Source organism: Populus nigra, chromosome 18 (assembly GCF_951802175.1).
Source record: "Populus nigra chromosome 18, ddPopNigr1.1, whole genome shotgun sequence".
Classification (NCBI taxonomy): domain Eukaryota; kingdom Viridiplantae; phylum Streptophyta; class Magnoliopsida; order Malpighiales; family Salicaceae; genus Populus; species Populus nigra.
In genome coordinates this window covers 8,152,106-8,174,231 of record NC_084869.1, presented here as the reverse complement: position 1 = coordinate 8,174,231, position 22,126 = coordinate 8,152,106, and the positions used below count along the sequence as shown (strand labels likewise).

General features: G+C 31.8%; 2 protein-coding genes across 3 annotated transcripts; one reads left to right on the top strand and one right to left on the bottom strand.

Annotated features, from left to right (window-relative positions):
- Positions 1–150: 150 nt before the first annotated feature.
- Positions 151–6,517, bottom strand: LOC133678160 (isochorismate synthase, chloroplastic-like). The gene is made up of 16 exons (XM_062100385.1): positions 6,322–6,517; positions 5,961–6,170; positions 4,969–5,198; positions 4,765–4,882; positions 4,527–4,643; positions 4,283–4,429; positions 4,084–4,158; positions 3,919–3,987; positions 3,509–3,627; positions 3,327–3,384; positions 2,351–2,461; positions 2,059–2,143; positions 1,671–1,768; positions 1,412–1,504; positions 641–713; positions 151–531 (listed from the first exon to the last, which is right to left on the bottom strand). The coding sequence occupies exons 1-15, from the start codon at positions 6,439–6,441 to the stop codon at positions 645–647; spliced, it is 1,719 nt and encodes a 572-aa protein (XP_061956369.1). The 5' UTR covers positions 6,442–6,517; the 3' UTR covers positions 151–531; positions 641–644.
- A 7,908-nt stretch (positions 6,518–14,425) lies between these two features.
- On the top strand, positions 14,426–20,834 carry LOC133678557 (protein IQ-DOMAIN 31-like). Of its 2 annotated transcripts, XM_062100907.1 has the most exons (7): positions 14,427–14,684; positions 15,023–15,111; positions 15,379–15,678; positions 16,593–16,796; positions 17,765–17,839; positions 19,042–20,113; positions 20,554–20,834. In XM_062100907.1, the coding sequence occupies exons 2-7, from the start codon at positions 15,025–15,027 to the stop codon at positions 20,583–20,585; spliced, it is 1,770 nt and encodes a 589-aa protein (XP_061956891.1). In that variant the 5' UTR covers positions 14,427–14,684; positions 15,023–15,024; the 3' UTR covers positions 20,586–20,834. The 2 variants fall into 2 exon arrangements, with proteins under 2 accessions (XP_061956892.1, XP_061956891.1); XM_062100908.1 differs by lacking the exon at positions 16,593–16,796 and having other exon boundaries at positions 14,426–14,684.
- The last annotated feature ends 1,292 nt before the right edge of the window (positions 20,835–22,126 follow it).

Below are 22,126 nucleotides of genomic sequence, written 5' to 3'. Positions count from 1 at the left end.
GCCACAGCCGAGCTAATTGTAAGAAGCTTGCTTTGTATTTACAGGACCATCGATAATCACCACAGGACTCTTCAGCCAGAGAACCAGAACAGAAAATTCAAATTCACTCATAAAAACTGCAAGCATGACATGAAAAGGTAATGAAAGATGTTGGGGAAACATTATCAAATTGCTAAAGAATATTACACCTTCTCCAACTTGGTCAAAAATTAAAGTAAAAAAGAAAAAGAAATTCTTTCATAAAAAAATAAAGAATACCGACCCAGTTCCCTATCTGGAAAAAAAATCACACTGATACAATTTAAGTGCTGCTCTCTGAACATGCTATAAGCTCTTGGTACTTCTCCTGCCAACTAGGCTTTACTTGATTCCAAGATCCATCGGGCCAAAAGCTACCAGGTAATAGTGTGAAAGTAACAGCTAGTTTGCATCACAAGTGCCTCATAGAAACCAATGGGTGCAAACTGATGACTCCAATTCAGGAGTCTAGAAATTACACTTCAGGAATTTATGCTCTCTCTCGCTGGTCTTCTGAACACAATACATCGAGTAGTGATCATGTTATGAACTCAGCAGTTAGTTGTTTGTTCGAGTTTTCGTTTTACTTATTAGTAGAAATCAATCAACAAGAGAAACTAACCTTATCAGTTGATGATTCCTGAGTTCTCTATTTTTTGTCTTGATGGACCCTCAAGTTTTAGCAGCTTGGTAAACTACAAATAAATCAACAACTTCAACAGATTTTTCGACCATTATTGTTCTGGTTCTTATGAAAGGCGAAAAGAGTTTGATTCTTTGCACAAGCTTCAGCATATTTTATTAGAGAATAATATAAATCATATCTTGTGACCTCACCTAATAGTTTAAGTTTTTGGGTTGAGATGGTTTTTTGACATAGTATCAGAGTCTTGATGACCAAGCGGTCATGAGTTCGAATTTTACCATCCCCATTAATTTAATAAAAATTAAGCACAAGATAAAGTGGGCATGTGCAAGTTTCAAACCCAAATGGCTTTCACTTGAGGGAGTGTGTTAAAGAATAATATAAATCATATCCTGGGACCTCACTTAATAGCTTAAGTTTTTGGGTTGAAATGGTTTTTTAATCTATCTCACCCTAAACTCAAGGGCTAACTTCTGAGTTCTTAGGTAAAAATTAAGGACAAGGTAAAGTGGGCATGTACAAGTTTCAAGTCCAAAGAGCTTTCACTTGAGGGGGTGTGTTAGAGAATAATATAAATCATATCCTGGAACCTCATCTATAGCTTAAACTTTTGAATTAAGATAGTTCTTTGATTTATTTCACCCTAAACTCAAGGGCTGACTTCTGAGTTCTTAGGCAAGAGATGGAGAGGAGGTGCATGAATATGGATGTGAAATCACATGAATATATTTAAGGATGGAAACATACCTGAGATGTCTTTGATTCCAGTTCATCCCATTCCAAAGATGGGTTGCTTCCTTTTACTATCCCCGTCCCGGCATAGATCAATGCACCAAGACCCTAGAATCCAAAAATGGTCAGCACCAAGATTTTTTCATGGCATGACAACAGATGAGATGGATAGTAACAAAGATATTCACACAATTATGAGACTCTTTTCTTCTATTTCTAGGAAAGCTAATAATGAGACTCATTCAAATGGAAGCCAGTGAGGAACTTAGCTCACCTTTTCTACCAATGCTGATCTAATGCCAACAGCAAACTCACTTTCTCCTCCTCCAAACCAACCAACAGGCCCAGCATACATCCCTCGATCAAATACTTCTGGACAACATATTTTGAATGAGTACCAGAACTCACAGGTCTTTTAATGAGTACCAAACAAACCTCAATTACGCAGAGTCAGTTATACACCACCCAGAATTGATTAGTTACAGCATGTGTAGTCAAGTAAATAGTGAGATTTCTTGTGATGAGAAGAACAGTTAATGGATAATTCAGAATGACGAGTTGCGAAAAGCATATAATATGGTTCTTTGTTCTTTTTATTAAAATAAGAGAATGCAAAAGCAATTCAATCCAAATACAACAATAGGAATGACACATGCATATACCAGTTTCTGCGATTAAAAGTCTAGCCTCTTCTGTTGGAAATCCACAAACTGCTGGAGTAGGGTGAAGAGAAGACAGGATTTTAAACTGGAAAACAAATAGAAAATGGATTTATGATATATCCAAATAATGAGGATAAGGAATATAGGCAATCAATCTGGAACCATGAATATCTTCAGAATTGTTTCTAAGAAGCAAACTTCATATTCATGAAAAAATCAAGTCCGGAAACCAAGCATCAATCAAATATATTTGCTTGTCCAAGACAGATAGATAGAACTGTGGTAGTTGCACCTCATCATCTTCGCTTCTTAACTCGCCTGCCAATCGTGCATACAAGTGTTGAACTCTATGCAATTTTCTTATAGCCTTGTTTGGTTCAACAACTATCCTGTCACATACAGCCTGCAATAGAATAGGGTAAGAGTCGTAGGATTTTCTTTTAATTTCGTTTTGAAAGGAATTTCAAGAATTGTAAAGAAGACCTGCTCTAAGTACCAAGTTGGAAATGGAAAAGGCACAGCAGCACTTCTTCACAATGCACTCTCTATAAGAGAGGTAGTCAGTTGGACTTGAAACAGTACGTTAACTCTCCTTTAATACTATAATTTAACACTTATTATTTTTATTCGATAGAGCAAGAGAATGTAAAAGTCAAATAACAACGATTTCATTCACTTCCTCTCTCATACTTTTCAAAATTAATTTCCTCCTGGGCCTTTTCCCTGTGGGAGCTTTCTCCCCATTTCGGAAGTCCAACATATCCAGACTGGTATCAGTGAAGAACATACTAACTTTCTGATGCATCTCATTTACATCAGTAGGTGTGAGTCACTGATAATCGGAGCAGCCTTGATCAACTACAATAATCAGCACAAAATCTCACTACATTGCTTCTGTCCATACCTGGTAAAGTTCTGACTACTTGAAAATTACAAGGCATAGCTGAAACATTTCCAATTTTATCTCACTTATACGAGGGACTTTCACTTGCACTTAATGATCAATACAAGGGAAACATTTATCAAATAGTTCCTTGGTGGCAACCCTCAAGGACTAGGGAAAGAAGACTCGATAAGCTTGACAGTAAAATTAGAAACATATTCTCATTATGGGAGGTGGCAATACTAAATCTTTGTTTCCACCAAATGAGCTCCAAAAACACAAGGAAAGATGCAAGAGAGGATTGAGTTATAGATTTATGTCCTGCAATCTTCCAGTGTCATAAACATAAAATGTTAGTGATAAGAGACCTAGAAAGCAAACTCACCTCTAATTTTTTTCTTATGTCATCTCGTACTGTCGTAAACTCGAGGTGGTCCTTGGGACTGCAAAATGAATGGTAAAAAATGCATCAGAACCTACAGATTGCCTGCTAGTTGGCCTCGTACCATAATATTATACAAAATAATGATAGATCAATTTTATTAACAGCCTGGCCAATAAAATTACCTGGAAAGTAAATCAAGTTGTATTTGAAGATCTAAAGCCATGGATCCACCTCGAGCACGGGTTCCAGCCATAGCATCACTACTAATTCCCAGGCAATTTCTGTGAAATAGTTGCTCTGGCTGTTCATACAGTTTGTACAAGTCAAGACTAGAAGAGAGCCACTTTATCTTAGAATTGTTCATGGAAAGTTAATAACTTAAAAGAATGATGAAGAAGTCTGAACAGTTAGAGTAGAGGACTCAAAAGGCATAACTATAACTTCTAAATCAAGAAAGATTTTGAAAAGTGTGGTTTCCAGAGGGAAAACAGAGGGCCTAATAAAGGCCAGCCATACATGCAGATTCTGTAAAGAGAATGCATAAACAACTGAGTAACCTATTCACTATATCAAGATTCATGATCAAACTTGCCGTGTTCCCAATAAATGCAGGGGCATTGGGCGGCTGAAGACAAAATTGATAAGCATTTTCCCCTTCGACCTGTGAGTACATTCCAAGCATTGTAGTTACTAATTAGAATGCATTATAGAGTGATGATTCAATTAATATACAGAATAGTACAAGGATAAAGAGCACCTGCAGGCAAGCCAACCATGCTATAGGATCGATGTCATTAGCAATTACAAATTTGCTACTACGTGCGAGTACAACCTGATTTTCAAGTCAAAATTCATTGATCAAGGAACAAGCTAGGATTATATACGGTTAAAGGGAGAATTATACATTTGATTGATGATTTGCAATATATATATATGGAGTAGGCTCGTTCAAATACCTTAGTAAGTGGTGAGCTGCTTCGATTGATGATTTGCAAAGCTCTCTCAACAGCAAGATCCCAGTACATCTTGCAGGGAACGTGACTATTGCTTAAAATGAATGATCTAGTTACTTCTTTACTTAACTTTACCACATTTGAAGAGATCTGCATTGTTTCAGACAGGATAATTACATGATATTGTGTAGTTGAAGAAAGAAGAAATTAAGCATGCAAATGTATGGTAATGGGACGCAGCAGAGACCTGAGTCATGGTAGCTTCAACTGCATCCACAGCCTGTTCCCATGTCCATGAAAATGCATTATCCCATGCAATAGTTGTGGCAAGCATGGAACACCCATCTAGCTCGTCCAACTCAACCTGTCATTTTCAGTACCTAGCACCAAGTCTTATAACTACTGACAAGAAGGGGGAAAAGAAGGACTCCAGGCACAGAGATAGATAGATAGATATAATGGAAGAAAACAATTGCTAGCTCTACCTGAGGGATAACGAAGTAAAATGAGCCAAAAAGTTCCCATTCAGATGATATGTTAGCCCTTGCATCAAAGCGGATAGCTCCATAAGCACGAATCAGTGGACAATTGGCAGAGAGGAACCTTCATTTTTAAGAAAACAAGCTAATTAGCAGAGATATATAGCGGTAGTTCACATATGATTTAGCATTACATTCATACATACATACCTCTTTATGGACTTCCAGTCATTGTAACAAAATGGATGGACATCCCTGAAAAGGACAGCAGAGCCCACACCAGCCACACTGACCAGATTATTGGACTTTTGATAGCCATTTCCGTTGGTTACCTCCGTGAAATCTTTGCTTTGTCTTCGACCAGAGAAGAAACAGCGTGGATGAATCTGGTGCTGAGAGTGTAGCCAATCAATTGCTTCAATTTGCTGTTGGATTGGCACCTTTTTTTCAATCACATCGTAAGATATTAGCTTTAGGAAGAAAAATCCCATTTACCTCCTTCCAAATTCAACCCAAAACAATAATATGATATAAACCGAATTAATTACCACATTCATATGCCTCGATAGTCTTTCTTGCACGTACTATTTGTTTGCAATATAAACATTCGCCCCATTAAATTTTATGATACGTGAAAACTCTAGCATGTCTTATCCTTTTAGAGAAAAGGGTAAGAAAACGTGTGAGCTTTTAAATTTTATAATTTCTCATTATATTTTTGTCATCAAACTTGTCGATCTTATACTTGATCATAAAACGCTAAGATGCATGCTTTCGCTGGAAAAAAGATCATTCATTTTCAATCAGCCTGTGCAAGGGAGCATGATGACTTTTTAGATACCATTCCCTTCCGCCGGCTGCCTGGCTTATCACTCTTCTTCTTCTTCTTCTTCTTCTTTTTCTTCTAATTTGAGTTTATTTATTTATTTATTTATTTCTAAAAGCAAAAGGCAGCACAGGATAAGAAGCAATGGCAGTCAAGTCAATGACAACCAACCACGTGGCACATAAGTAAGAATTTCCCCAGCAACGGATCATCACCCCTGACCCTATCCCGTTAGCCCATGTTCATTCAGATAAGAAAACACGCACCTTAATCTCCATTGAAGAACTACTACTACTACTACTACTACTCTCTACCCTCTTTACACCATATTATGCTGAAGCAGAGTTAGTGTAGAGAAGAAATGAGTTGAGTGTACCTGGAGACGTAAGATTCCTGAAGTGAAAAGAGGAGGATTGGCTTTCATTTCAGAAATCGCCAAATTGAGGGTGTCCGTAGCCAAAGCAGGAGATGTAACTGCTGGAAATGTACGAGTCTCGATGCTGCCAACAGGGACTCTGTCTCTGGGGTTTCCTTGGCAGCCATTCATGGATACAACCACTGAACATGGCTTGTGATAATAGCATCTCTGTACAATCAAATATAATACATAAAGTAACAGCATTTCGAGATTCTATCTTGAAATAAGCTTGCAAACAACGTAGCAGCATTATAATTCCATCAATAGCTACAAATCATGCTTTAGCTGTGAAGAAATGATAGTGGGCCGGGTGGCTTACGTGGTAGAAAAGATGAAGAGATTGCCTTCTGGAAACTGGTTGGGCTGCGATACTGTACTTAATTGATTCCAAATCCATAAAATGTGCAAGGCTGTGCCTTGCTAGAGTAGCGGTTGCCATGAGATGGGAGATGGACAGGGAGAGGTTTAGCGATTTCCACTGGACCAAGCAGTGGTTGTTCCTCTGTCAAAGATAGGATTTTATACTCGGATTTCTACATATATATATATATATATATATATATATATATTAACAACACAAAAATATTGTTTATATTAAAAAAATTAATCTTACACACACAGCATAATCCATGCAAATAATCTAACAGGGAACTATTAAAAGTATATTTGATATTATGGTAATGGTTGCTTTTCAAATAATGTTTTGTGTCGAAATGCATGCTAATGATGTTTTTTCATTTTTAAAAAATTATTTTTGATATTAGCACATCAAAACGATCCAAAACATACAAATCATATTAAATTTTAGCAAAAAAAAATTTAATTTTTCTATGAGCAAATGATTTTTTTTTAATGCAATAATAGTGGTTGGCTAAAACAATTTAAGTCTTGAATCATTAGTTCAAGTGGTAATTTAAAATATATATATATAAAAAATAATAATTAAAAAATAAACAATATGAAAATAGATAAAAAAAATCATGTCTGAGCCTATTTTCCTGATTTTCAAACAACTTAATGTTAACCTAATAAAAGAACAATCATAAAAAAAAAGAGTAAAATTTCAAAAAAAAAAAAAGGAAAGAAGAAAGCATCATTTAAAAAATTAACTAACTTTCTAAACTTGGTCTAATCTTAAAAACTTACAACTCATTAAATACTAACTTGAGTTCAATTAATAAGCTTAACTCTCAATTTATTTCATCTGAAAAGATGAAATCGTTAAAAAACTATTAATAAAAAAACCTTGGAAAAGCAACAAAAAGAATAAAAAAAAAACCTAAAAATGATGAAATTTTTAAAAAAATAAACACCTAAAGGTTATTACAGTCATATAATTTTTTTTATTTTTAATTAGATTATTCCAATCACATAATTTAGACTATAGATTTAATGAAATATATTATATTGACTTAGCTCTAATTAATATTTTTACATATTTGTTATAAATAGTTTTTTAATTTTTTTAATTTATTTTCAGTATCTAAATATTATTTTTTGTTTAAAAATATAATCCAACTCCGCAGCAAAATACGAGCACACATATTTACACATACATACAAACAAGATAACTTATCCATGTTATGTCATGGGTCAGGCCAAATTCTTTCTTAACATTAAAAAAAAGAAATTCTTCAAGCATTACTAATATATTTTTCAATAGTAAAAGAAATCTTAATTATTATCTTTCAAAATCTGATGCATATGTTGAATAAAATAAATTAAAAATTATATACATTAACAATACATACTAAAAATAGATCTTAACGTTAACTAAATACTAAGTCATAAAGTTAAGTAACGTGCGTAGAAGAAGATATATAGTCCTACATTCCTGGAAGCCCTTTAATTTTGTTTAACTTAACTATAGGCCACTAATATTTTTTATAAGAAAGTAATAATTTAATTCTATTAGAATAAAATAATTTTCTAGTGAAGGTCTTTTTTATTATATATTTAATTGATAAAAAAACATATAATAACTTTTTCAATGTTATTTATTTAATAAAAACCAGAAGCATATATAAAACAAATATATAAAAAAAAAGTCAGGACGATTTAAGATAAAGATTAAAAAAATAGTGCTCATTTTTTTAAAAAAATAAAATTTCTGCAAGACATTTGTTTCTTATACAACATTTTCTAATTACTTTGAGGCTGTGTTTGTTTTTTAAAAAGTGATTTCTAGAAAATCATTTTTTAAATTTTTTTGTGTTTGTTTACCATTAAAAAAGTTGGTTAATAGAAAATATTTTTTAGTCAAAGAAAAATTTGGCTTGGTTTTCCTGAAAAATTGGAGTGGAAAACACTTTCCGGAAGTTGTGAAAAATTTAGAAATGTCATATTATTTGTTGATTATATCAAATTTGGTCCTCAAACTTTTGATTGCTATATATATATATATATATATATATGTTTTGAATATTTATTTTTCAATTTCATCTCTTAAAATTTAATTTTTATATTAATTTTGGTCCTCATTTTTATAATTGTTATTTATTTTTCCCTTATCATTTTTTTATTGAAATGTTTTATCTATCAAATTTGATCCTTATTCTTTTGATTGTTACTTATTTTATTTAAAATAATTTATGAAATGTTAATTATTATTATTTTAATTTCTTCATCTTTTATTTTTTTATTTTTTAGATTTGATCTCTATTATTTTGATTATTATTTATTTTATTTTAGATAATTTATGAAATTATATTTTTTTTCAATTTCATTCTCATTCAACTTTTTAATTTGTAAGATTTGTTCCTCATTATTTTAATAAACTTGAAAAAAATAAAACATTAATAAGTTATTTTCCAACTCATTTTTCATGACATAACTAAACACTAGAAAGTGTTTTCCAACTTATTTTCCATTACACTACCAAACATCAGAAAATAATTTACTTTTCTGAAATTTACTTTCCCAAAATTTACTTTCCAAAAAAATTACTTTCCAGCAAATAAACAGGACTTGAAAGTAAGTTTCAATTCTAAAAAATAAGCCTTGACGCATGGGCTAGCCAGCCTAGTCCTTGCACCAGACCATTATTTATTTTTTCAAATATTTTTTTATAAGGAAAAAATAACACGTTATCTGTTGCTTAAAATCAGACGAGTGATAAAATCTTAAAACAATAAAAAAAAAGAAAATAATATAAAACAAATCATCAAACTAAATTATCAATTAAGGGAATTGGAGGACTGGACTAAAAAAAATTTAATAAAAGATTGTTGTTTCATTTCACTTCACTTTCAATCTTGATCCTCTCATTTTTAATTCTTCATGAACAATCAAATCAAATTCTTCTTTGTAAAATAAAGAGAAGCAAATTGTATCCAGCACCTTCAGGTCTGAAGACAACATATTTGTTTTCTTTGCCACACCTACAGAAAACCCTGCTTAACATTGTGATTCGGACAGGAATTTCATATATGGCCAGCCAGTTCTAGAAGCGGCTGTCCTCGAGTATAATATTTTATATATATATAGTGATTATTTTTTAAATATTTTTAATTTAAAAATATATTAAATTAATTTTTTATTTTTTAAAATTTATTTTTAATATAAACATATTAAAATAATATAAAAACATAAAAAATAATAAAAATAATAATTTTTTTATTTTTTTAAAACACAAAAAAAAAAAAGTGAAACCTCTAACGTAAAACAAGTCATATTTCCCCCTAAAAGCCAATGCTAGCTCAAGAAGACTAAACCTTATAAATATAAATAATGGAAAATTGAAAATAATTGATAAAAAAATTGTCTTAAACATAGTACATCACCATAGCAGGATGTCAATATACTGTGAACTTATTTGCTCTGAACCGATGAACATTATTATATATATATACACACACACATACCAAAAAAATGGTGTTTTTATGTAGAAATAGTATAATTGTAAATTTGTCAATTTGTTTTTACTGTAGTGGTAATGTAAAAATAGCAAAATTGTAATTTTTGGTTTTTTTTTTTAAGAAAAAAATTTTTTATATATATTTTTTTCTTTTTATATTTGATATTTTTATCATTTTACACTTAGTCTTTTTAGTTTTTCCTTTACACTTTTTTGAAACGAAAATATTTTATTTATTTATTTATTACACTTTGAATATTTATCACTTTATATTTGATCTCTTTATACCTTTCTTTTCGTTCTTATCTTTATTATTTTATAATTTTTTTACACTTTTTTTTTAAATTATTATACAAAGATTATGAAAATGATGTTTTCATTATAACAATGATAATATTATTCTATTTCTCTGCTGTGTTAAAAATTAGCTTGAAATTTTATATATTTTTATTAATGCATATATATTTACTATAATTTATTATATGTAAGCATTAATTTTTTGATTCACGGTTATATTTTGACTTAATGTCACAAAAAACACTTTAACAACACCTGCACATTAATTTTTTTTGTTATAGTTAAAAAAAATATTCAACCTGCAGCGAGACGAGTTGAATAATTGTGTTAACACTTTGTTTTTTGTATTTATTGGCACAGATGGTTCTCGGTATATTTAATTAAATGCATGCATAGATTTTTTTATTTATAATTAGAATTTCTCAAAAAAAAAAACACATTTGAAAATCTTGCATATTTTTTTTTCCAAAACAATTATTTAACCTGCAATGAAATGCAGGTGAAATAACTAGTAAATGACTATAATAGAAGGCCTCCAAATATAACGGTAATATAATTGACTAAACTCTAAATTCATCAAGTTAATCGACAAACACCTAAATCTATCAAATTTCTCTACCATAACAAAATTATCAGTAATATTCATATATTTTATAGCTAATAATATTATTTTATATATAATTCAGTATAATCTATAATTTAACCCAAAATCATTGATTGTTTTACAAAATAACATAATTATGAACTCAAATAATATCTAATTAACTTAATTTTTAATTCAAAACCCTAACATTCTATAAAATTAAATTAACATATATTAGTATAAATTACATCAAACTAATAGAAGAAAAATGTTTAATATATCTTTAAATATAAAATTTGGATGGTGATCACTAATGTCTGTTTTAACTAAAAAATTGGTAACCCATAGTGAAGAAAGATTGAGTTTGATGTACTCTTATTTTTATTTTCCACGTCAAATTACAACAATTTTGAAATTAAAAACAAAAGGGCGATTTAGATTACGAAAAATCTTTCAGACATTAACTTTACTGGAAACTCAATCAAGAGAACTTTTATTTTTCAGAAACAATTTTTTCTTACTAGAGAAGACATCATGTAAAAGATACAATTAATAAATTAATCTTCATCAATAATATCTTGACCAATCATGGGATCTACAATCTATCCATTCAAATTAAATTCTCATTTAAAGGTTAAACGGTTCAAACCTATCATGATTTTTTTTTTTTGAGAATTAATCCATATACTTTCTATTTTATGTTTGACTTTCTTATAGTTTGATATATTTAAAATCAAATCTTTTTTTTTTTTTTATCTTTTTCATGGTTCTCTCCATATTTTACATATAAAATCATGGAATAACTTAAATATCCTTAAAATCAATAATCTTCAACCTAATTTATTATTTATTTACTATAATTATTTTTAAATATTTAAAATAAATAAATAAATTTAATATTTTAATTATCTATACAAAAAATTTAAGTTATTTTTTTTCTTAAATCTAGTAGCCCAGATATTCTTTCTTGTTTATCTTAAAAAAACCAGCATCCTCAAAATCTCTTCTTTGTTTTTTTTCTTTTCTAATTTTTAAAATCAAACTTTCTACATGGAGAACTAAAATTACGATATTGAATTTATTTTTAAAATTTAATTCTTAAACATTTAATTCAAATATATTAAAAAAATCAAAATTAATTCAAATATATTAAAAAATAAAAATAAAATTAAGAGTACAGAAATCTAATTTTTCTGTAATTTTTTAAATATGGCTAATAATTGTAAAACACGCCAAAATTTATTTTGGACTGGAATTTTTAAAAATGGAGAGAAATAAATGTAAAACTTGATTAATTAGACTATTTAGGGTAGAACTAAAAGTTAATGTAAGACCTTGTTTTTTTTATATATCTATTTATTTATTACGGGGTGCATTAATTTGGTATGGTGACATAAAACGTTTTAGATGCCTCCAACTATTCGTATTTAGAATCTAACATTTCCTAAAACACTACAAAAAAATATGATTCTCTTCTAAAATGTGAGGAATAAGATTAAAGGTTTTAAGAGCGTTGAAATATATATTTTTTTAAACTTAAATGCCGTTATTATAAATGCTGAGTGGACCGTAGACTAATATAACTTTATTTTTACTAATAATAATACAATTAAAGATATTATAACCTTGTGCTTAGAATCTTTAGTAGATATATTATCTATTTGATAAACTTTTATCAAGTTTTATTTTTTGTCAAAAAAATTATAATTTCTTACAAAAATCTCTTCGATTCTTAGTTCGACCTACTAATTCAATATATGTATGTTTAAGTATTTAAATGTTCAAGCAAAAGTCAAATATTGTTTTTTTATTTTTAAGGTTAAAGTAGTAAACTGGTTGAAGATTTTCATCGATTTATAAAAATTAGGGGTGAGAAAAAAATAAAAAACTGAAGAAAACTAGAAAAAAATAACTGAAAAAACCGAACCAAACCAAAAAAATCGAGCCAAACCGGAAAAAACCAGTTTTTGTTCTAAAATAACAAAAATGATATCGGTCGGTTTGAACCAGTTTTGATTTTTTTTAAAAAAAATCTGGTTTGGTTATTTTTTTTAATAAAAACCAAATCTAACCGGAAATAATCAATCATAATGAAAATGAATGAAACATTGTATGGAATTTCTTATTTTTAGTCAAATATAATTATCATATTGTTAGTCTGGTTGGATTTAATAAATTATATAATATAATGGTGTATTATATTCACATGTTTAGTTGTGTAATTATCAAAATCATAACGCAATGAAGGATTACAATTACACTGACTTGTTACATTACTAGTCTTGCATTAAAAAAAGAAGCTATACAATGATTATATGATTCAGAGTAATAATACACAGATTTTATTGAAAATATTTTTATTATAGAACTAAATGTAACATTCCAGGATAAAAAATCTCAAATAAATATCAATTTGTAAATAAAAATAAAATATAGTGACTAAAATAAACAAGGAATTATGAAGATAAAGATTTTAAAAAATGGGGACCGCTTATGGGTAAAAGAGCACTTGACAGCCGGTAGAGTATTTTTAAATAAAATTTAAAATATTTTTTATTTAAAATTAATATTTTTTTAAATATTTTTAGACTAATATCAAAAATAATTTTTAAAAAATAAAAAAAAATATTATTTTAATATATTTTTAAATAAAAAATACTTTAAAAAATAACCACAACAATACTTTGATGGGTAGTGTCACTGCTGTGAAGATTATTTTTAAAATTTATTTTTATTTTAAAAATATTAAATTAAAATATTTTTTTATTTTTTAAATTAAAAAATATTTAAAAATTAATTTAAAATTAAAAAAGCTTAAATTTTTTTAAAGTGAGTTAAACGACAATGCCATACTAACTCCTCCCTCTACTCTCTTGCCGCCCAGCAACCCCCGTTACCCCTAAATTCCAGCGTGGCACTCGTTCCTGCTTCCTCACGACCCACCCATCACCGTTCACCTAACTCCAGCGCCAGTTATTAACGGCTCCTATTTTACATACTTCTGACAGGTGCGTGAATTTAAATCCTATAAAGGAGGGGTATAAGTGTAATCTCATAGAATGCTTTGAAATGAAGAAGCTGTGACCCTGCTGGACACATGTTCCCGAAGTAACTGCCCCGATGCAATCGCTTCAAGGAATTATCCAGAGTGGCTGGCGCCCGGTAAGCCCTCATTGTTACTGTCAGGTATCCCAATCAATTGGTTGTCATGAGAATATAGCGAATATTAAAGTGATCGCTACTGTAGAGGATAAGAAACCGTTATTTTATCTTCTTTTATTTTTAATTTGTTTTTGATGTGCTTGTGTTTTTTTTTGAACTAAATTTGTGATACTGTACTTTTAACTTAGATTTTACCGATATTACTATCATAATATAAAAAGCATTTTAATTTAACCTTTTATCATAAAAAAATTGTAATTCAAAGTATTTTTTATTTAAAAATATATTAAAATAATATTTTTTTAAAATTATTTTTAACATTAATATATCAAAATAATATAAAAATATAAAAAATTAATTTTAAACAAATATAAAATTTAATTTTTTAAAAAATATAATTTTAATCGAGTTTTCTTATTAAAAACAAGCTTTAATTCATATTTATTTCAGTTTTTATAATTGTTTCTCAAGTAATACGAATTTCTTTATGATATCATAGTAATGGTTAAGGGTAATACTGAAACCAGAAGTGTAAGTATCAGGATAGATGTATAATATTGCTTAAGTACAGGGAAAAAGCGAAGTTTATCCATGTTTTTTTTGTTTTGAATCAGTAGTTCATAACAGAGTACAGACTGGAGAGTGTCAGGAGAGAGAGTAGAGAGAGAGAGAGAGGAAAGTAAAGGAAAGGAAAATAAAAAGAAGCAGCCGGCTTAGATAGATAGATCACAGACGCATCTGTTGTTGCTTTATCCGGTGTCTATACTTGCTGAACAGACGGGCGGTAATCTCTCTCACATTTTTTCTTACTTAATTTAATTTAATCAAAGCTGAAATTGATGATGTTGGAAAATGGTAAAACATGTTTGGAGAAAAAGGAAATGATAGATTTAGGGTTTTGAAGAAGCACATTTGAGAGGTGAAATACAGATCTGGTTCAAATCCTTAATGTTTTCTCGCTATTCCTTGGAGCACAACTTTGAGCTGCTTCCCTTTGCGGGTGTGCTCTAACCTGTAGGGTTACGTAATAATGGATAACAGTGGTGGGTTTCTGAATTGCACGCTATCATTTCATTTTCTTAAAGAGACATGGTGGGTTTCTGTTCCTGTTTGTTTTTGCAGCAATGGGGAGAAAATCACCTGCGAAATGGATAAAGACTGTTTTGTTTGGAAAGAAGTCTTCCAAATCTCTTATTGTCAAAGGAAGGGAGGTAATTAATTTAATTTAATGCCAACTTACTTCTTTCTAATAGCCTTCTGTTTGACAACCTTTCAATCTATCCATCAAGCTATGGGATTGCTTAAGCTCTCTCTCTCTCTCTCCTTCTACTTAGTCTGTTGTGCTATAAAAGGCAGTCTTAACCTTAAGCTTATTCAAAAACCATTCAATCTAGAAGCTTAAGTTGTGATAAGCTTTTATGTTGGAACAAAATCATAGGTACTAAATCCTGTTTTCTAACTTTGATCATTATGTGCAGAGAACTGTGAATGACAAAGAGACATTGGTTGCTGTCAGAGCCGTGGAAGCTGATGTGACCTCAGTTCCTCCGGTGGTCAAGCCGACAGCCCCCACTACCACTAATATCACTGAAAGGATGTTAGAGCCAGAGAGCAGGGAAACTACAGAATCATCACGTGATGGAGGTATATTGTCAACTGGAAAGCAAGATGCAAATCATTCTCAATTATACACTCCTGATGCTCCTCCATCTGATGCTGACAAAATAAGGCTTGATGAAGCTGCGACAATGGCGCAAGCCGCATTTAGGGGTTACTTGGTAATTTTCTCTTATCTTATTATCATCGCCGTGGATATTTATCTAAGTCGTTGCAACATTATTAAAATTGCGTCTCTTGCTTTTGGCGATGGTTGTGCGGTATCTGTTTTCAAGCGATTGTGTGGGATAGGATAGATATCTGTTTCTTATAGTGGCTGCGGCAGTTTTGCCAGCTGCACAAGCACAATTGCCTTGAGATTAGATACAATTTATATGGATCCTTTCCTTAGGCTTATCATTTTGTTTTTGGATTAACGAGGGTGTCCGGGTCATCTTGCCTGCACCTCGACTAATTCCACGGGCCCTGAAGTTAACGACCATGGAAGCCTCCAGTGACCATCATATTAGCAACCACAGGGCTCGAACTTGAGACCACAGGGGGAGCAAACCCCTTGGTCCCAAGTTCTTACCACTAGGCCACCTGCTAGATGGTTTTTGGCTTATCATTTTGTTCACATGGGTCTTTGCTTTGTGAAAAAAAGGCTATTGAACCTTGCAAAGCTAGCTTGGTTATAAAGCATTAGCTTGCAGTGTGTAGATAGGTGCACTACTGGGGCTGTTTTCATGGACCTTGAGGGTTCGACTGACTTGGTACCAGGTATGCATGGTTGCTCAGCTACTTGCAGTTTTCCTAGTCCAAGCCCAAGGGTTGATGGCTAATTATGGCTTTCAGGGAGTTGATATGGGCCTAGATGCAATGGTCTCATGCCCTAATGTGTTGTATAGCAAGCATGAGGGTGGCATTAACTAAATCTCTAATTGATGTAATGATTCTCAGTTGATATTCTATCCATTTCATGGTGTAGCTGTTGCAATATGTCTTGTGTTTTTTTTTGTTTTTTCTGACACAAGGCATGTGGAATCATGTTGTGTGGAGGTCATGCAGTCCCTGATATAAGTTTGTTTTTGTGAAGGCTCGCCGAGCATTTCGAGCTCTTAAAGGCATAATAAGGCTTCAGGCTCTTATCCGTGGACACTTGGTTAGAAGGCAAGCTGTTGCTACTCTCTGCTGTGTGCTCGGAGTTGTCAAGTTACAGGCTCTTGCTCGAGGAAGAATGGTTAGGAATTCAGAGATTGGCTATGAGGTTCATAAATTATGCAGCCAAGTAAAACTGCCGGTAAATTCTTGGAAAACCAAATCGATTGTTGCTTCTTCTGTCCCTTATGTAACAGCCCTCGAAAGAGCTCAATTGCATATACCCCGGTCATTTAGGAGGAAGGGCCTGAATAAGCTTTTTGCCCGATAGGACTGAATCAATCGCAACACAGGGGAGTCCTTAATCGAGTATGAGTCCCCGGGTATGCTTTTCCAAGTCCAAGTGTTCGAAGGAGGGGAGCTCCCTTTAAGAAAAAGGAGAAAATATCTTTCTTCTTGAGTACCGCTTTTAGAATTATGGGTTGGGCACCCATTTGAGTACCTCTTTTAGAATTATATGGTATTTGATCAAGCATATGAATTTAGTTTTGCTCTTTGTTTTTGCACTTTGGGTGGACTTGTAATCCTTCTAAATGGTGTGTGCCTGTAGTGTAAGCTCAGAGTTAAAACCTCTTTCTTAAAGAATGTATACGAGTAGTAATAACAAATAATCAGCCTTATTGTTTAAAAATTTAGACCATTAAATTACTGTAACTTACAACAATTTATTATTGTAAGGTTTCACCCATTCTCAAGGCTACAAAAGTTTCAGGTTTTCAACTCTGTTTATTTCGTCACTTATATCGCATGGAAATCTTAGATTAGACTATCATACCCATGCATTCCTTTTCAAGTTTCATGAAAATATATAATGCGCAGGACACAGTTGTGTAACATGACAAATGAATACAAGTATGGTTCGTTTTGATTGCAGTTCTTCCTAGTGTAGTGAACTTAACAAGTTTGAAAGAAACTACACAAGGTTTAGTGAACATATCATCATTTTAATGACATTCTGAATCATATTGCTTACTGCATTTCTGAATACTAATTGTTGAGGCTTCAATTCTTTTTATTTTCTTATTTATCCCGTAACTAATCAAATTATATTGTTGCTTTTTTTGCTTGTTCTACTTTTCATCATTAATTCTTCTTTCATCCATGTATCAGGAGGGCAAGCTTGCAGATTCTAGTGGAGTTGGTATACAAATGGCCAAGCTGTCATCAAATGCTTTTGTTCGCAAGGTATGAATAGAAGAATGATTTGATTATATTTATTGCATAGTGGCTTAGTTGTGTACAGAAGAAGCTTCTCACCTAGGACAAATTAAGAATAGCCCCATGATGTACATTCTATGTGTTTGTGATTTTATTTATTTGACTGTCATTCCAGTGATAAAGAGCTCCTTGTGGCTACAAATAGAATCAACAAAAACCTTATTTAAACCAGATACTGTTAGGGCTTGTGTAAGTGCGTATTCTTCTTGATAACAACCGACTCTTCTCTAGGAGATATAAGAACAACCACCTTGATAAGTTAATGGAAGGAACTGTGATTTGGTTTTATCTATCCACTTACTTCTGACACATGAAACATAAATCAGCAACATGAGCACCAAGGGTGCAGCAGCCAGTGATGAAATGCAATGGAAAATTCCAAATTCATTTCCTATACATCAGATGAACCATAATTCATGCATAATACTTAAGCATTCATGAGCAGTGAAAACTATCCATAAGGCCTTGGATATACAGTTATAGCCTCAACAATCCCTCGGAGGGTTGAGAGTATATTCTCCCCTTCAATTGCTCTTTCCTTTTGCTCTCCACTAAACCCAGATCACTGTGATCCCATTTTTCTTATTTTTCTGTAATAAAACAAATGCCCAATCTTTCCTAGCATGAAGGTCATGATTCACTGAATCTCATTTATTTGTGATCTTGTAAAGATACCTGTAAGAAATGGTTTGCAATATTTTCCTGAGTAACTCTTTAGTCAGGGTTGACATTCACATAGTTTTTGTAATTATATCTGTCAAGCTTTGTTTTCTAGGCATGAAAATATTTGATTAAAGGGTACCTATCCTCAAAATTCATTTGTTTTCAAGGCTGTTACTTGCAAAATTTGGGAATTTCAGACACCATCTTTAGTGATATAAAATGTCATGAATATCATCAATTCATCATGCAAACCTTTTTTTTTTGGTGAGATACTGGAGGAACAGTTCATTTCTCTCCTCTGTACATGGAAAGGGGAAAAGGGTTGCATCTTCCATGTAACTTGATTTTCTGTCATAAAAAAAATTGAAATAAACATGAAAGGTTCAGTAAGAATATTTCTGGTGCTTGCACTGGGATCAGGGATATTTAACAGTGATCAGTTAGAAAACATGCATGAATTTTAATAACACCCTTTCCATTTGATCTCTGATGGGACTGTTTTCCAGCTTCTTGCTCCATCACCTACTGTAATGCCTTTGCAACTGCCCTATGATTCCATGGAACCAAACTCAGTTGCAAACTGGTTAGAGTGCTGGTCAGCGTCCTGTTTCTGGAAACCAGTTCCCCAACCAAAAAAAATTACTTGCTCAAAAACTCAGAGAAAGCAGAGTAATGGTCAAATAGTGGAAGCTGAAACTGGTAGGCCAAAGCGCAGTGTTCGGAGGGTCCCTGCTGCAAATGTTGACAGTACCTCAGTACAAGCAGCCTCTGAATTTGAGAAACCCAAGCGCAATATGAGGAAAGTTTCAAGCCATCCAGCTGATTCAGCAGAAAATTCACAGATTGAGCTTGAAAAGGTAAAGCGCAGCTTAAGAAAGGTTAATAACCCCGTTATAGAAAACTCTGCTCATTCAGAGGTTGAAAATGAAAAGCCAAAGCAAGGTCTAGAAAAGGTATCTGGCACTTCAGGTGATAATGTTTCGGGATGGAGCATAAGTAATTCAGCTGAGAAGATGAAGAAAGAAGCTACCTTGACAACATCCAATGTACCTGATGTGGTGAAGAATGATCCAAACTTGATGTCCAAGTTGCCTGATGCAGAGACAGCTGATGAACCTGTAGAAATGATCAAGGCATTGGAATCATCACATGACGATCAAGCTTTGGTAGAATCTAAAGCTTCAGTAGATACTGGTGGTATAGTTGAGAATATGCAAATAAATGGGAAGTCCAAACACCAGGATGATCCAACAATCAATGAAAATCACAAAACTGCCAAGAAACCTTCATTCACAATGAAACCAGAACGTGCCGAGAATGGGCTACAGAGCAGTCCCACCCTCCCTAGCTACATGGCAGCAACTGAATCTGCAAAGGCAAAGCTGAGAATGCAAGGCTCCCCAAGATTTAGTGAAGATCGAGTTGAGAAAAATAACATCACCCGTCGTCATTCTCTGCCCTCTTCAACTAATAGCAAAAGCAGCTCCGAGTCCCCGAGGACACAAAGAGCAGTTCATGGTAGTGGCAAAGGAGGGAATAAGAGTGACAAGTCTTTATTGTCGTCAAGAGATGGAAATGGTATGAAATGCTTGCTTGCCCCTAAAATTACCGTGTCTTGTTTTTTCATGGATGCACGCTTGATTTTGTTGTCAAAATTCTCGAGCAATTGTTGTGCAAGTTTTGGCCTCTGAGCATTAGAGTTCCTTTTTTGGGATCAATCAGCTTGTATATCCTGTTTCAATGCTCCGAGTCCCTTTAAAATCTAATGCCACGTGAAATTGCACATCGTTTTGAGAAACTTCAGCTTAACCTGAAAGCTTATCTTATTGCTTTTTTATATATTTAAAATTGGTAACTGTCCAATTTGTTATCAGAAGTACTAGTTAAACATTCTGTTTTCTATTTGACACGAGTTATTCCCCTTTTTTCTGAACTCTTAAGAGCTTATTTTTTTTAATGTACAATATGAATCTTAAGTATGATGTTCTCCCTCCCCCCTTTTTTTTTTTGTAATGCAGCTAAGGGAGCCCAACCAGAGTGGAAGAGGTAATTGTGGAACATTGGTCTTTCAAGGAAGCATAAGGTCTCTTATTTCATCTGCGGTTTTTCTTTTTATATCTTTGGTGCAAGATCATGGTGTAGCAGTGAAACATGGTCTATAGCCGGAAGGGGTGTGTTGGCTCTGAATTCTAGTTTTCTGCTGTGGCTGTTTGCGAGTGGATGTACATCGTAGGTTTTTAATTTTCAATCTTGCTAAAATCGTACATTTAATTCTAAATTGTGCCTGGTTTTGACGTGATTTCTGGCAGTGCATAGTGTAATTTTCCTTTTTCTATTTTTCTGTTGTTTTCTTTACAAAAGGCTTCTGTTTCAAATTTTCTGGTGGATATCTCAATCTTTAATACCTAATCAGAACTTTTCAAAGATCATTTAAATCTCTGCCTTTTGCCTCAACCAAATTCCCACTTTTGCCAGATGTCAAATATCCATTTTAACTTGAAAGCTTAATGTGTTTGGTACTGTTGTAGAGTATGTGGATTAACTAAATATTTTTGAAATTATGATTAGAACAAAATGCAATTTTAGTCTCAATGCATGATACTCCTAAACAAACTATAGATTGAGAAGGTTGGGTGAAGTTTTAAAAATGATTTTAAAAAACTCATTTACAAGTTCTCTCACGTGAAAGTGTTTTTTTTTTTTTTTGAATGATAGTTTTTTCACATTTGATATTTATAGAGGTTTATGTTGCAATTCTTCTATTTATTTAATTAGACAGGGATGGTAGGTTTTAAATTTGTGGCCATTTGATTATTAAGGTTATCAAAATAATTAACTCCTAAGCATGAATTGTTGAACAAGTAATCAATTCTATATTTAACTAAATAGGCTATCAAATAGTTGTGAAGCTTGGTGAAATATGTAATTGATTATTCTTTTAGAAACGAAAAATTAATAACATCCAATATTATATTTGATTGGAAGAATGTTTAGTGAAAGAATTTATTTTTTTATATATAATGGGACAAACAATTTAGCTTAATTTCTAACTCATTAAATTTGGAAGGATGAAATGAGATAAAAAAAAGGGATCTAAAAGAAATTGATCATAATAAATCTGAGTTAACATGATAAACTTGTAGTTTTAATAATTAAGATTGAGCTAACCTGTGTTATTTTGTTAAACTTGCGGTCTAGATTGTTGGATCAGAATAACCTGATATAAAAAAATATCAACTCTTGTTAACTATTTAAACTCATGACCTAGATCATTAGATCTAAAGTATTCTATTACGAAAAATTTTGAAACTCAATGTCCAATCAATCAAATATTAAAGAATGAATTAAAAAAAATTTATACAAAAGGATTCAAAGCAAAAAATAACAATGAAAAGAAAGAGGATCAAAATTATAATAGAGAATAAAATTTCTACTTTATTGAAATGTGAAATTGAAAAGAAAAATTCATTTAACAGAACAACAAAAAAAATTCAAAAGAATGAGGATCAAAATTGACATACAAAATAAATTTTATATTTGATTGAAAGGTGAAATTTAAAAGAAAAATAAATTTAGCAAAATGACAATAAG